This window comes from Neomonachus schauinslandi, chromosome 14 (assembly GCF_002201575.2).
Source record: "Neomonachus schauinslandi chromosome 14, ASM220157v2, whole genome shotgun sequence".
NCBI lineage: Eukaryota > Metazoa > Chordata > Mammalia > Carnivora > Phocidae > Neomonachus > Neomonachus schauinslandi.
Genome location: NC_058416.1, coordinates 40,759,833 through 40,775,441, shown reverse-complemented (window position 1 = coordinate 40,775,441; position 15,609 = coordinate 40,759,833). Strand labels below are relative to the sequence as shown.

At 36.5% G+C, this 15,609-nt stretch overlaps 1 protein-coding gene and 1 pseudogene across 2 annotated transcripts in view; one reads left to right on the top strand and one right to left on the bottom strand.

Annotated features, from left to right (window-relative positions):
* Positions 1–4,539: 4,539 nt before the first annotated feature.
* Positions 4,540–15,609, bottom strand: part of DSC1 (desmocollin 1) — a 30,088-nt gene continuing 19,018 nt past the window's right edge. The window contains exons 12-17 of one of the 2 annotated variants that reach the window (XM_021686078.2): positions 11,909–12,121; positions 10,409–10,648; positions 8,694–8,812; positions 7,722–7,976; positions 6,934–6,979; positions 6,761–6,852 (exon numbers count right to left, since the gene is read on the bottom strand). In XM_021686078.2, the coding sequence (XP_021541753.1) occupies positions 6,944–6,979; positions 7,722–7,976; positions 8,694–8,812; positions 10,409–10,648; positions 11,909–12,121 (863 nt within the window). In that variant the 3' untranslated portion in view covers positions 6,761–6,852; positions 6,934–6,943. Of the gene's footprint in view, positions 6,853–6,933; positions 6,980–7,721; positions 7,977–8,693; positions 8,813–10,408; positions 10,649–11,908; positions 12,122–15,609 lie in introns of both variants that reach the window. The other variant, XM_021686077.2, reaches the window with a different exon arrangement.
* LOC110576855 lies at positions 11,201–11,871 on the top strand (annotated as a pseudogene).

The following is a 15,609-nucleotide window of genomic DNA, read 5'->3' as shown; positions in this document are numbered from 1 at the left end:
GGTTAAGTGTCCGACTTCTATTTTGGCTCAGGTCATGATCTCCTGGTGGTGAGATCGAGTCCTGCTCAGGCTCCGCATTCAGCTTGGAGTCTGCTTGAGATTCTCTCTATCCTTCTTCCTCTGCCCCTCCCCACCACTCGTGAGCATGCTCTCTCTCTCAAAAAAGAAAAAAAAAAGAAGGAAAGAAAACACTGAAATGTCTTCAGGTCTATCCATTTTTAAAATCTTAGCCAAAAGAAAATGAGTTCCCAAGTTTATTGAATCATGTTTAGGTAAATCAATTATTTCCATTCAGTCTCTCTTCTCTCCCTATATCAGATAAGATTCAGCTACATTTAATGGAAAATCTAAAATTTCATTGCTTAAACACACAAAGATTTTTCACTTGAGTGAACAAATCTAGAGGTAGGAAATGCAGGGCAGATTTGGAGGCTCCACAAAGTCATCAGGGATCCAGCCTCCTTCTATCTTTATGCTCCTCCATTCTCAACAAATGTGGCTTCCACTCTGAAATTCACAACAGGATTGATTCCGCATGGGGCGTCCCATCTGTGTTCTAGACATCATGAAATACAATTGGGGGAAGCAAGGGTACCTGGAAGGCTCAGTCGGTAGATCTTGGGGTTGTGAGTTCAAGCCCAACGTCTGGTGTAGAGCTTACGTAAAAAAAAAAAAACAATTGGGAGAAGAAAAAAAAAATTCTTCCAGCTGAATCAGCTCCTTTAAGACACCTTTAAGACACCTACTCAGAAACCTTATACACAGCATTTCACTTACTTCTCACTGGCCAGAATTTAGGGCACGTGACACTTGGTTCAGGCGGTTGGGAAACAGTGGTCTCTCAACAAGGCACACAGCCAACCCGAATGAAATCAGAGCTCCGTCTCTAATGAAGAACTAAGTTAGGAGATAGTAGGTAGACAGCCAGCGGTCTCTGCCATCACCCTCACAAAATACCAAGGGACGTGTGTTTGTGTCAACAGTCTTCTTAATGTTTAACTTCAAATATATTGAATAAAAACGTCAATATCAAATTAGTATTTAATATTACTAGTTAATATTTGACATATTTAATAATTATATTCTCTATTTCTAGGGTACTATATATAGTTAATATTGATAATGTACTATATAAAATTAAAACAACTCTGAAAATTTGTCTTAACTTTCTTCTACCCAGTCTGAAACACGAAGAAATAATCATGACAGACTTCGGTTACTTAATATACCACCACTGGTTCTGACAGGTTCTCAGCCACACTTATAATACTCAAAGTCAGCTGCACCCAGAAAAATAAAACGTTAAAAATATACATGGGGATAAATTGGCTCAGTCAGAAAAGAATACATCAAGACACCTATTTGCCAAAATGAAATCAGGAAACGGAGTGTTTTGCTTAAACTATCAGGATTATCCAGGTTGATTTTCGAACATGATCTGGTAAATTTATTGGATAAACTTGATCAAAAATAATTACTATCAAAATGTGATTTTTAAAAGTATGGGTTAGCAAAATAAATTTACTAAATAAAGTGACAATGAACATGTCATCTACCTAAATTTGGTTACCTTATGTGTCATTGTATACTCTCCAATGCAAGGCACTCTCAGGTATAGAGTTCACAGAGAGTCAACTATCCAGGTACCGAAGAACACAGAGCGGGAGGGTCTGCTTTGTGGGTGGTGAGAGGCAAGGGGGCTTGAATTTCGGCCACAAGGTGAACTGGGGCAATTTCCCTCCCAGATGGTAGCCACAGACTTGCCGCCTGAGGCTACTTGTGTCACCTACTCTCATTGGCTCATTGTGTTGTTCACATATTAGTTTTTGCAGGTTCCTCTCAAAGGATCAGCTACAGAGGCTAATCCAACTTTCCTGTGTGGGTAGATCTCCTGGGGATCTTGTTGAAATGCAGATTCTGATTCAATAGGTCTGGGGGTGGGGCCTGAGTCCACTTGCCTCCCAAGCTCTCAGGTGGCGTGAACAACGCAGAGTAGCAAAGAGCTAGTACTGAGGTGAATTCGATAATACCTCGGCAATGCCAAGAGGGTCTCACCCTCCTTGTTTCCTATCTAATGGATCTGGGGGAGGGACCCCAAAATTAACCTCTCTAACAAGTTCCTTTGTGATGTTGATGCTGCTGGTCCAGCAATCACATTTCAAGAAGCACTTGATAGACTTTCAGCATAGATCTCAGACAGGTGAGAAATACAGAAGGCATGGACAGTAACATTTCCATCTTGTAGAATACCTACTATGGATGAAATGTCTTTGTGAATTTGGATTTTAAATTTTATATAAAGGGGCACCTGGGTGGCTCAGTTGGTTAAGCGACTGCTTTCGGCTCAGGTCATGATCCTGGAGTCCCTGGATCGAGTCCTGCATCGGGCTTCCTGCTCAGCAGGGAGTCTGCTTCATCCTCTGACCCTATCCCCTCTCAGGTGTTCTCTCTCTCTCATTCTCTCTCTCTCAAATAAATAAAAATAAAATCTTTAAAAAAAAAATTTATATAAATAAACTATATAAATGTCATCTACTCTTAATTCCTCAGTTTTCTAAATGCATTAGGAGAGGCAAAGCCAAAGCAAGGGAATTCTTTCATTTCCACTTTGGATTACAGAGTTCTGTCAGAAAATAATGCTACAGGAATTTTTAGTATGAATTCTAGCTAAAACCTCAGCTATCTCAAAAGAAGCCTTGAAGTTTCTTTTTAACATTAATAATTCCATGTTATAGCATTTAAAGGTCCCTAAACATGGGCAAATAAGAACACTCCAAAATTAAAGGTATTAATTATTGCACACTGACAACTAAATTTTAAAAATGTTGTCTCAGGGTCCCGGGATCAAGGCCCGTGTGGGCCTCTGCAGGCCAAGCAGAGTCTGCTTGAGGATTCTCTCTCCCTTTCCCTCTGCCCTTCCCCCTGCTCATGCGTGCGCTTGCTCGCGTGCACTCTCGCAAATAAATAACTAAATCTTTAAAAAAAAAAAAAAGTTGGACCAAATATAGAGGAAGTCTACACTCATTTCTAATTTTTTTTTTCTCTACAGTTTGGAAACAAACAACTTCTAACTGTAGATTGGCTTTATCAAAGGGCATTTTATTCTTATCAATCAAAAAACTTACTTTAAATAATGTTGGGAAAGAAACAACAGGCCCAAAATGGAGTCATTTGCCCCCAGGATGGCAATTCATGACTTAATTGTAATTTCAGACTCTCCCAGAAGTGTGACCTTTCAAAAGTCAATCTGAAATTTCCTGATCAGCATCAGTGAGATAATCTGCATAATAATGCCTGGCCCAAAACAATCCTTTCTTTTCTTTTGCTAATGACTTTCTCCCCTCACCCCCTTCTTCTGCTGTAAAAACCTTCCATTTTGCACAGCTCCTCAGAGAGCCTGTCTACTAGAGGGGATGCTGGTAGATTCATGAGTCCTTGCGTAAAGCCAATTACATCTTCAAATCTATTCAGTTAAATTTTTGTTCTTCAACACTGAAGACTTTAAAATAATTCGATCAATCTTTACAAAATGTGTTATGAATGTACTTAACATATTTGTTTCTATGATGCTTCTTATATAGTTTATTTGTATATTTGAATGTGGTTATTTTATTGTTAGTGATAAGGATTTGAGATTAAGTGTGATTTTTATTTTTTTTATGTAACACTATCCTTTCAAAGAGTTTTTAAAAATTATGTTCACTTGGGCGCCTGGGTGGCTCAGTCGTTAAGCATCTGCCTTCGGCTCAGGTCATGATCCCAGGGTCCTGGGATCGAGTCCCACATCGGGCTCCCTGCTCGGCAAGAAGCCTGCTTCTCCCTCTCCCATTCCCCCTGCTTGTGTTCCTGCTCTCGCTATTTCTCTCTCTGTCAAATAAATAAATAAATAATCTTTAAAAAAAAAAAATTATGCTCACTTAATTTTCCTGAACCATACAAAATATACAAGGGTCTATCCATTCTTAGTAATGCGTTCTGCTCTTTCTTTTCCCTGTTTAAGTAGAAAGACAAATGCAGTGTTCCTTCAGATTTATTAGAAAAGCAGATAAGAGACCAGAGACATGCAGAAATATACATAATTTGTTTTGTTTCATTACCCTAATCTAATTGAGGATTTTCAACTCGTACAGGGCTTTTAAAGCTAAGACACCACAAAATGGAGATAGCTTTTCTTTTCTATGATGATAAAAACCCTCAACTCTAAAACATCTATTGTGAACAATTCCCAAATAACAGCATATTCCATTTTTTAAAAGTAAACATAAGCATAGATATCAACTTTTATAAAATATTTTTAATAAACTCGAGAATTGAAAGCTCAGTAAAGTTAAAGAGGTATTTAACAAAGCTAATTTATAATAATCGTATCAATTTTCATCTATCTTGGTGTACCCATGGGATTTTTTTCAACATGGAATACTTTTGAGATCTGAATCAAGATAAGAAAAACTTAATTGTATATTTTCCCTAACTATAGATTTAATTTCAGAAGAACAATTCATAATGACTTATTTATTGACAATTGATGATTAACTTATATGAAATAATCCATAAAAATATAAAATGTTTTATTAACAAACTAAATTGGTAAACAGGCCGTTGGAGTTTCATAAATTTTATCAGTCATACAAATAACATTTAATTTTGAGTGTAAACAGAGAACATGGATTTCCTAAATAAAAGACAAATCATAGTTCCTTTGCAAGATAAATTTTAATAATCTTTGAAAATATTTAAAATAGCCAAAACTGCTTAATACAAATTCATTTTCCGTACTTTCTAACAATTCTGGTAATACTTTTAGAGTGTCTTATTTTGCTAACCTTAAGCCTTTAGTTGTACTTTATGTTCAGATATAAAATTTCTCTTTCCTATTTAAGTAAATATAAGAAATGAAAACATAAACAAACACATATAAGTTAATGTTCAGCTAATGGTTTTTAATTGCTCAGAAAATGTTCTGCACCTACATGCAAGAATATAACATGGCATGATTTATTTCCAAATTTTTAATATTATACTTAAAGATTTCCAAGCAGGTACCATTGTCAGAGTAATGTATACCTCAGACAACAGAAATTGCATTAACCCCCCAAAATTATTTTACTCACAGTTGCTATAAAAATCATACATTGTGGACATCCTATAAAATAAAATATTTATTTATTAAGACTACTTTTATATTCTGTTCTAATATCCAATTTCACATCAAGAAACAGCTTTAATCAGAAGCTGTAATTGAGAATAAGAAGAATAATTACAAAATTTTAAAAAATCAACCACCCTTTTCAATAGTTTACTAGCTAATAGATTAAAGAAAATGAAAGAGTTTTTTGGTCTGAATGAGAAATTTCTATGTGATATATACTGTTATTGTCTATAAATTTAGAGTGTTTGGCACAAAAGACTATTAAAATATTATTTAAATATGTAGTTTCTTTCTATTTTAATACAATATAATACCCTATTTAAATGTTGTACATTCAAAATAATTTATTAACTCATACGTTCATTCATTTATCCATCACTCAACAATTGTTTGGTTAAGTGTTGCTTTCATAGATTTCCATGTTTTAACATTTACATGCTAGAAATTTGTTATTTTTGACTTTCCATTTTCTTAAAGTAATTACCAAGGTAGGCAGAGTATTAAATTCCAAAATGGATGCTCATTCCATTTTTAGCATATTTAAAAGGCTAAACACCGTGGATCAGGATTCCAAGTCTCATATTTGCCAGGCTCGTTTCACAAATGCTTGAAGATGGTGGGCCTCTGTCAAACTAGACAGTGCATGTTTTTGCCAAAGTATTTATATTTTAAAAAGGTAATAGTACATCCTGATGGGCAAACAAAACATATTTGTGAGTCTAAGTCAACCATGGGCATCAAGGTTACAATTCTTTCTTGGAAATCCTCCCATCTGATCCTTACAAAATCTCTGTGGCTCACGTTATTGTGGGCTTGTTCTGGTCCATGCCTTTCCAACAAATGTAGAAGCTGTAGGAACCGGATTATGCATCCATATGGGCAGAGATCCAAGGACCAAGCGCTGAAGGCTCCTGAAAGCAAACAGTGCTGGGAGCACCTCTGCAGTGTGAAAAGTGCAGTGAGAAATGAATACTTATTCACCAAATTGAAGACTGCACCAAAGAATACTTAAAAGTCCTTCAATACATAGCCACTCAGGTAGAAGAATCAATTCTCTGGCACCAAAGACAGTATTTCTAAGAATATTTCTAAGAGCAATCTCCCCAGAATTTTGAAGAAAATATTTAATTTTCATCTCAAATTAAAATTCATTTTTCATTTGCTTCGACAATACCCAGCTCTCCCACCACACACTTCCATAGCATAGAGAGTAACGTAAGTTTTCGAATAGAAGATGCAAGAACGCACATTGGTAGAGTCCTGAAAAGGGCAATATATACATGCATATAAAAGAAAATTAACACATGAAACTTTTCTTTCTAGCGAATATGGAAGTTATATCAGACGAGGAGAATTTAGGGGAGCTTTGTATTTATAGTATCCTTATCTATACATGACTCAAAGTTTACTTTCAATAAACAAACATACTAGCAGATGCTGCTATCATTTTACATTCAGTAAATTCCTACATATGCATTTGTAGATGTTTCTCTGTTAAAACACATTTATTTTTTTACACATGTCTTTGCTAGCGTCCTAAATTTGGGTTCCAGATGATCTAGAAACTCAAGCCCTTCTTCTTCCTGCCAATCACTGCAACAGCCTACAGAGTCGGCCATAGACCCTTTTCCTTCATAGTTATACGAACGCACGTAGTCTTCAGAATGTCTATGCTCCTCGTCTTGTCCACACAGATACACCTTCTGTATCAAAAAAGAGCACATTTTATTATTTTTTTAAAGACACCTAAACATATTAGCATAAAAATAATGTCTTTGATTTACCTTTTACTGTTTAATTTTTAATCAGAGTGTGTCCTCTAATGGATTCCTACATATAAAAAATGCACATGATTGGTGTGTATTATATTCATTCTGAAAATACAGCAGATACATAAATGCTCCTCGTGAACACATTTATGAAAATTAAAGATACATATTACAAAGCTAACCTACAGTTTCCCATTTGAACATAAGATCTGTACAGTTCCAATGTATCTTTTCAGCTTCTTCACATATTTGGGGGAACAAATATAGGCTTCTGTTTATAAACAGTTACATAGTGACAATAATGTAATGTATTCAACTGGCTAACAATAACCAATATTGATTACTCTGAACCTAAAACAAGGAACTAAAACCCAAAATAAAAGCTGAACAGTCTGTCTGGTTGATGTTGGTAGCCAGGCCTTCATAACTACACAGAGGATTCAGTACACTAAAAAATGTTTATAAATTATGATCCATGCATCACTCTATACAAATCTTTCATTCCAGGTGATTTTCCTGGTAATTTTTACAGAAGAAGCTGCCAGTCTTCTTACACTTCCTAAACATGTATACATATGCCATTCCTAGATAGTTGTGTAGTTTTGTAAACCTTATTTTAAAAATTAAACTTGAAAAGATCATTTTTCCCTTTGGGCTTGGGCCTGAAATCCGTATCTATGATAATTAAAGACTCAAAAGGTGATGAGTTCCACGTGCCTGAGGAGTAAAACTTTTGGGAAATCCTGATTTATACATCATTTTTAACTTTCATGGAATAGGAGCTCGAAGACATTGGCACTCACCTCGCCAAGCCGAGGTTGGGTAAAGCTGTGCCAGTCAGTACAAGTGTATCTGCCAGGCTCCATCACTCCCTGTCCTGCTCCCTTGACAGATTCCAAGGTCTGATGTCCACCTCCTTTGCTGGAATCCAAAGTGTAGCCACCTTTGACCATCTCAAAGCTTTGCTGTGTTTTGACTCCTTGGCCACCAAGAGTGCCAACAGACATGCTTGTGTCACAAATGTTGGATGTCTGTGTGGGGAGTCTAATATTTGCTTCCTAAAAATAAAGGTAGAGTTATAAAATGAGTGAATCAAGTTGAAACTAACAATATCCTTTCATTTCTTTCCCATCAAAATTCATTATGTTGAAGCCCTAACCCTCAATGCCTTAGAATGTGATCTTGTTTGAAAGTAGGTCATTACATATGTATTTAGTTAAATTAAGATAAGGCCACACTCAGGGTGGGTAAGGTGAAATTTGGACACGGACATGCACACAGGGAGAAGAATGCCATATGAAGATTTGATTTATGCTGCCCTAAGTCAAGGAACTACCAGTTTGTGATTCTTTGCAGTCCTATGAAACTAATACAATAGAATTATGAAGTTTAATGAGTCAACCCAGGGATGCCTCGTGGCTCAGTTGGTTAAGCATCTGCCTTTGGCTCAGGTCATGATCTCAGGGTCCTGAGATCAAGCCCCGCATCAAGCCCCACGTTGGGCTCCCTGCTCAGCGGGGAATCTGCTTCTCCCTCTCCTTCGGCCCCTCCCCACCACATGTGCTCTCTCTGTTTTGCTCTCTCTCTCTCAAATAAATAGATAAAATCTTAAAAAAAAAAAAACGAGTTAACGCATGCAGAGCAGGTGGAGTTCTGCTTGGCATAGTAAGTGCTCAATAAACATTAGTTGTTATTATTATTACTATTATTATGTAATAATCAGCTGTTATCATTGGATCACCATACAATTCATTCGGAAGTGAAATCTAATTTACCATCACTTCTTCTCCGGGTCCTTCAGTGTTTGACACAATTAAATTTTGCTGGGCTACATCTGGAAAACATTTCTTTACTGTTCTCTTGGCAGTAACACAGAAACAAGTAAACAGAATACCTAAAAAATAAAAAAAGTATTTAAGTAAAATAGCATTTTTTCATGCTGGTGTATATCATTTAAATCATGATATTTTAAAAGTTTCTTTGCAGAACTTTAAAGAATTTGTTCTATAAATTAAGATCCCTTTGGGTCATGAAATTTAAAACAGAATATTAACAAATATATCAGTATATAGACCATCACTGTCTTATTGAGATTATGTTATTAGGCTAAATGAGAAAAAGATCAATTAAAAGTAAGAAGGATGAAGTGAGCATAGTTTATTAATAGGTCTCTTCCCAAGTCCGGAATTAACTTAAATGTTTCTCTTATTTCCTCCACACTGAAATAGTAACTCCCTTTGATTGAAATTTAAGCTAGTATTATTGATAATTCAAATCCATACAGAACACACTCAAAGGGCATTAGGCCTAAATACAAACATGAAAGGCAGTTACATAAAATCTGTGCCCAGTTTTGAAAGTGTAATCACTGTGCTAAGGGGAACGTCCAGTTTAACCTGAAACTCAAATCAATGAATTAGGACACAGTAAAGACTATGGGGAAGGTCTGTAAATGCAAATAGGTTCTGTAGTCAAATAAATTATTGAAAAAGAGAGGAAGGCTTGAGGGAAGGTGAGTGGGAAGAAGAGATGAAAGAAGTGTGGGCAATGATTTCCATCACTTTTGCATCTTGAAAAAAAGTTCGCAGAATGCAAAATCTTAACATCCTTTGCATGTATGTATTGTTTTCCTCAGTGGCTCACCATATGACCATTTTCCACTAACAGGAGTCTTTTGTTTTTTTTTTCAGAATTCCAATTTTCTTTCTTTTTTAAGTTTATTTATTTATTTTTAAGTAACTCTACACTCAACATGGGGTTCAAACTCACAACCCTGAGATCAAGAGTTGTGTGCTCTTTTGACTGAGCCAGCCAGTCACGCTTCATTGGAGTCTTCTTAAGATGTATGTTAAATCAGGGCATCTGAGTGGCTCAGTTGGTTAAGCAGCTGCCTTCGGCTCGGGTCATGATCCCAGGGTCCTGGGATCGAGCCCCGCCATCGGGCTCCCTGCTCGGCGGGAAGCCTGACTCTCCCTCTCCCACTCCCCCAACTTGTGTTCCCTCTCTCGCTGTCTCTCTCTGTCAAATAAATAAATAAAATCTTTTAAAAAAAGATGTATGTTAAATCCCTTCATTAATAACAGTGAGCATAAACATCTATGTGAATTTTGTAAGTACTCTTCACTAATTCTTCCTGTGCATAAACTTGGTGGTTAAAAGACTATGTTTTGTATGGGAGGGAATCTTAACCAACCTCTTTATGATACTTGTGGAAAAATGAGCTCAAAGAAGAGGAAATGATCTATCCAGTGTCTCACACCTTCTTATTGGAAGAACTAAGTGTACACCTTAAAATTGGTTTAAATTTAATCTGCTCTTACTGATATGTTTCTTCTGTGAATTGAAACCCCCAGTCACATAGTATACATAATAGTTTTAAAAGGACACATTTACTAAAGACTATAAAGGTCATTAAATAAAGAACTACCATATATATATTTTAAATATTAGATAAGCCTTCAACTAACACATTCTAGATAATTATACTTACATAACAGCAGTGCGGAACCCAACACCATCGCAAGAATAGCCCATCTTCCAAGTATTACGTTTGGCTTAACATCTCTCACAGTTTTAAAATTCATTTTACAGTCAGATGGGGTTGTACAGTCACATACTCTCACCGTTAACATGTGTTTTGCATGTAAACCATGTCTATCTTTTATTATGACAGGCACATTATAATTGTTATAATCAAGAATTTGCTGCTGATGAAGAATGGCAGTTTTACCTAGAGAAAAAAAGACAGAATGTATATTGATATGACCTTTCAATCGCAGTATTATTCCTACTTGGTATGCTTGGGGTAGGGTAGGGGGTTGAAGGTGCAGAATTTAGCTTAAAGGAAAAACTCTAGTGGTTCTTTTTTCTTTCTTTCTTTCTTTTTTGAGAGGGAGAGATGGAGACAGAGGAGGGGCAGAGAGAATCCTAAGGCAACTCCATGCCCAGGATGGAGCCCAAAACAGGGCTCAATCTCACAACCCTGAGATCATGACCTGAACTGAAATCAAAAGTCCAACAGACACTTAACCTACTGAGCTACCCAGGTGCCCCTCATTTTTATTTCTTAAAAATGATCTTGATTTCTTGAAAAACCAGGAAAATGAATTAATATTGCTCTACACTTACATTAGACTAACGTATATTTAACATTACTCAAATATTATATTAAAATGGATTGATGTGTTTTCTTAGAAGATATTTGGAACAAGAGTCTAAATATAAATATATTATCCATTGCTTTTAAAAGGTAAGGTATTGCTCTTTTGTCTGGGCTGCCAACATGCCATCCAGACTGAGGAAAACCCAGAAACTTTGGGGGCCACATGAGCCACGGCCATGGCCGCATGGGCTAACACTGGAAGCACCCAGGAGGCGGGGGTGATGCTGGGACATGCCTGCTTCACCACCAGATCAACTTTGACAAGTATCACCCAGGTCACTTTGGAAAACTTAGTATGAGGCATTACCACTTAAAGAGGAACCAGAGCTTCCGCCCAACTGTCGACCTTGACAAACTGTGGACCTGGGGCAGTGAGCAGACACGGGTAAATGCTGCCCAAAACAAGACTGGAGATGCTCCTATCACTGATGTGCTGCGCCCCGGCTACTGCAAAGTTTTGGAGAAGGAAAGCTCCCCAAACAGCCTGCCATCGTGAAAGTCAGATTCTTCAGTGGAAGAGTGGAGGAGAAGATTAAGAGTGTGTGTGTGTGTGTGTGTGTGTGTGTGTGTGTGGCGGCAGGGGGTGGGGTAGGTCTGTGTCCTGGTAGCTTGAAGCCATGTGGAGGGAGATTCATTAAATGCTAACAAGAGCTTTTAAAATAATAATAATAGTGATAAATTTAAAAACAAGGTATTATCCTTTGTGGGGGATCAATAAAATAATTTCCTAATATGAATGTTTATTTATCATAATGAACTAAGGTGAATGTCAAAACCATCAGCCATCTTAAGTTCCCACTGATTAGAAGATTTAGCATAATTACATACCATCCTTTGTTTCTAAATTCCAAAGTTTGTTGGCAGAATTATCCAGAAAGAATTGAAAAGGTGGACCATTCTCGGGTCCATCAGCATCTACAGGTTTCAGAACAGCATAATCCTTAGCATGCTGACAAATTGTCACTTCTGTATCAATTTGTGGTGGGTGATCATTATAATCTTCCAAACGAACTACTAATGTTCCTGTGCAAGATCTGCCATCTAAGAAAAATAAAAAATAGGATATTTCTTCACTTAAAAACTTATTTTCAACATTTCTGTGATACACAGCTGACATTTGCTTTCTAGTGGCTGTCTGAACTTGATTTTCACATACTTCTGGATCACAAATACCATTGCTACAAATACAAAATAGTGATATGTCACTCTTCCTTGAAGATTGATGGCTCTATCAGATGTTATCTTGAGCTGCTTTTTGAAATGAAAAGGCATGAGATTATGAGCAATGTCATTACAGAACAGCCGCTTGAAAATGAAATTGATTTCTTACAGATTTCTTTGTGAAGAGCATATATTCATCTTGAATATACAAAAACTTCACATTTGGTCATCAATCACTTCCTTTGACTTCCTCTTCTGACTCATTTCCTCACATACTCTTGGCTTGAACTTTGTAAAACTTCTCATCGAACCCACTAGGTGCACTCTTTGCTGTTTGCTTTGGTACATTCTGTTGCCACTGCTGGGACTACTTTTCTCTTTCTCTTTGCCTCGTAATACTTTGTTACCCTTCAAGAATCCACTCAGATAACTCCTCTTGAAACTTGCCGTGACATCTATGGACAATGGTAGCAATATTCTCGTTTGATTTCTCAGAACACTTCGCTCATCACCGCCTCACACACTGAACTGTGAACCTGTTCATCCTAAGAGCTAAGTCATGTTCATCTTGAGAGCCTAATGATCTGCCTAGCATTTCTTGGCTAACTTATAACTTCATACTAACGCCTCGAACATAATGCAATTACTATTTTATACTTTACAAAAAACTTAGTTGAACAAACCATAAAAATAAGTTTGCACCCCCTCCCTAATTCAATAAATACGTTTTTGGCCTAGGAGCTATTACTCATCTGCAGATGGCCACTGTTACTGGCCTAATGCTTTACACCTTAAGTCTCAATATCTTTAATGAAAATATTGCCCATTATTTGTGTTTAAGAGATAATGAAGTTCAAAAAACATGTCTAAATTTTACCATTTGTGAGAAGATAATAAACTACGATAAATGGTAAGCTTTCAAAATTGAAATGAACAGAAAAATAATTGATACAGTTTCTCATTTTTTTGCTTCGAATGCTGGTCTAAATTTGGAACATAAGATAAATTCAGCATTTATCATAAAGACCACTATAAATCATATGCAAATATAATCCATTTTTAATTTGAAATAACACTTAAGCCATATCTTGTAGTATATTTCAGTGATGATTTTCTGTTGAATAACTACAAAATTAATTTATTAAAAGTTATTTTTAAATTACTTCACAAAAGTCCACTATTTTATATACCTCTTTAAAAATTATTCTATCTGAACAAATTTTACAATATCTAGAAATAAAAGAGAGATACAGCTCTTCTAATAAGAAATCTGCAATAGGATATAAACATTTTGATACGGCCAGAAATTTGTAGATAAATTTGAATACAAGTAACAACTTCAAAATCAGCAAACTAACAAAGATGTGAGTTAATTAGCACAATTCGTTAGAGGAACGTGATATAAATGAGAAGCACTGAAACACCCTTTTATAGAAAAGATACATTACTTGTGATAATTAACATATCATCCCCAGGGAAGGGAAACTTAAGAGGTATTAAGAGAAGAACTGAACACAGGCAAGTGGAAACAGTCATAGAAGATGTGACTGTCATTCATTTGAAGAAGTTAAGGGACCTGAATTTCAAAAGGAGGGGCAGAGCTATCCTAGGCAGAGGGTGCATAAAACTGCTTTCTAGAATGACAGCAGGGAAACCGGTCTGCTTGACAAAGAAGACTGACACGAGAAACAGAAGTAAAGAAATTGGATTCAAAGAAAGCTAGAAGAAAGTCTAGTCTAGGTCATCAACTTGAAATATTTATGAGCACCAAAACTAAACGTTTATGTGGAAACATAACATTATATATTTGGTCCTTGGAAGTATATATTAATGGATTAAAGTTCAAATACACAAAAGCATTGATGTCACCATGTGGTCTTACAGTAAAATGTCTATGACATCCATGTCTTTACTTCTTCGTGAGCACACCTAGGTTATCCATGAGCCTGGGGCATAGATTCTTAAAGATTTGGCGTTTCATTTCCTTGTATTTTTAGCAACAAAAGACAAAGTTAATTTCTTATATTTCTATTCTCTGTTTTTTCCTTCTCTTCAAATAGTATTTCATTTTCCCGTCGCTAGCTAAGCGTCCTCATTTCTGCAAAACTCCCCTTTATCCTTTAATCGGGGCAGCTCTTAACTAATTTCTACTTCTTATGATATCCATACAATCTTTTATGGGGAAAGTTGTCATACCAAGAACCTCTTATGAGAATATAGTAATCCTTTCTTTCATATCATATGAGAATTTGGCCTTGTCTTCTAAATTCTAGTTTCCATGGTAATTTGCCTAGTACTTGGAACTTACTAGACTATCAACGTTTGTGAAATAAACGAGTAAATGTAAATCCTTCTTTGACATCATAATTGTGCTTTTAAACCATTCAGCTTTCACTTTTGCTTATGCAGGAGTAGCAAATCACCCAGGGTTTTAGAGTGGCCACAACATTAACGATATTTCTCAGCTAATGTTTTCTCCATTCTTTAGTAGTTTTTTTTTCCTACCTACATTGAAAGAACTACATTAAAAGCCTGTGTGAGAGGTATCAAGAGGAAGGGAAGGTCATTTAGTTTTTCTTTTAGATTTTGAAAACTAGATATTTTTGGCACATGGAAATAGTACTTTACAAGTGCTTGTTTGTGCATTTTTATGGTGCATACATTAGCCTAGTAGCACATGTATACAAACATACTAGTAAATATAAGGAGGTTGCTGTGTGTGGCTCTCAGCCCGTAGATAAACAATTTTGTGGCTAGACTGGCCCTTGTGGTTCTTATATGATTGCAAGGTGTCCCAACCATCAGGAAACTTTGGGGAAAAAAAAGGTTTATTACTTACACGTCCCGGAAATTATGTGGCACTCCCGGGGCCACACAGCGAGGTTGTGGGGGGCAGGGAGAAAAAAAGCAAGCCTGGGATACTGCTTTTATTGGGGTCAAGAGTGGGGGCTGAGGGTTCCTCGAGCTTACTCTTTACTGGTTAATTTAAGACATAAGAGTAGAAATTTAAAGAACTCGGAAGTGAAAAAACCAGTGGCCGCAGGGGTCAGTTACTGAAATCAAGCAAGAGCTCTAAAACAAAGGAGCTTGGGATGGTAGAGCTATTGTGATTTGGTCTGGATCATTTTCTAGTCTGCTTGGCAATGTTTATTCCAGATAGCCATCTTCGAAGCTGATGCCTTAGCAATCAAAGCTTAAGTCAGGCAGGCACTTGCATTACAAAACAAACAAACAAAACTGTCAGGGCATACACCGTAGCCCACTGTAATGGTCCACATTCAAAAATGGCGTACTACGAGGAGTGTACATTCAAAAGGATTTGGAAATTACTACTTTATGACATTTGAAGGACATTTCTTCACAAGGTA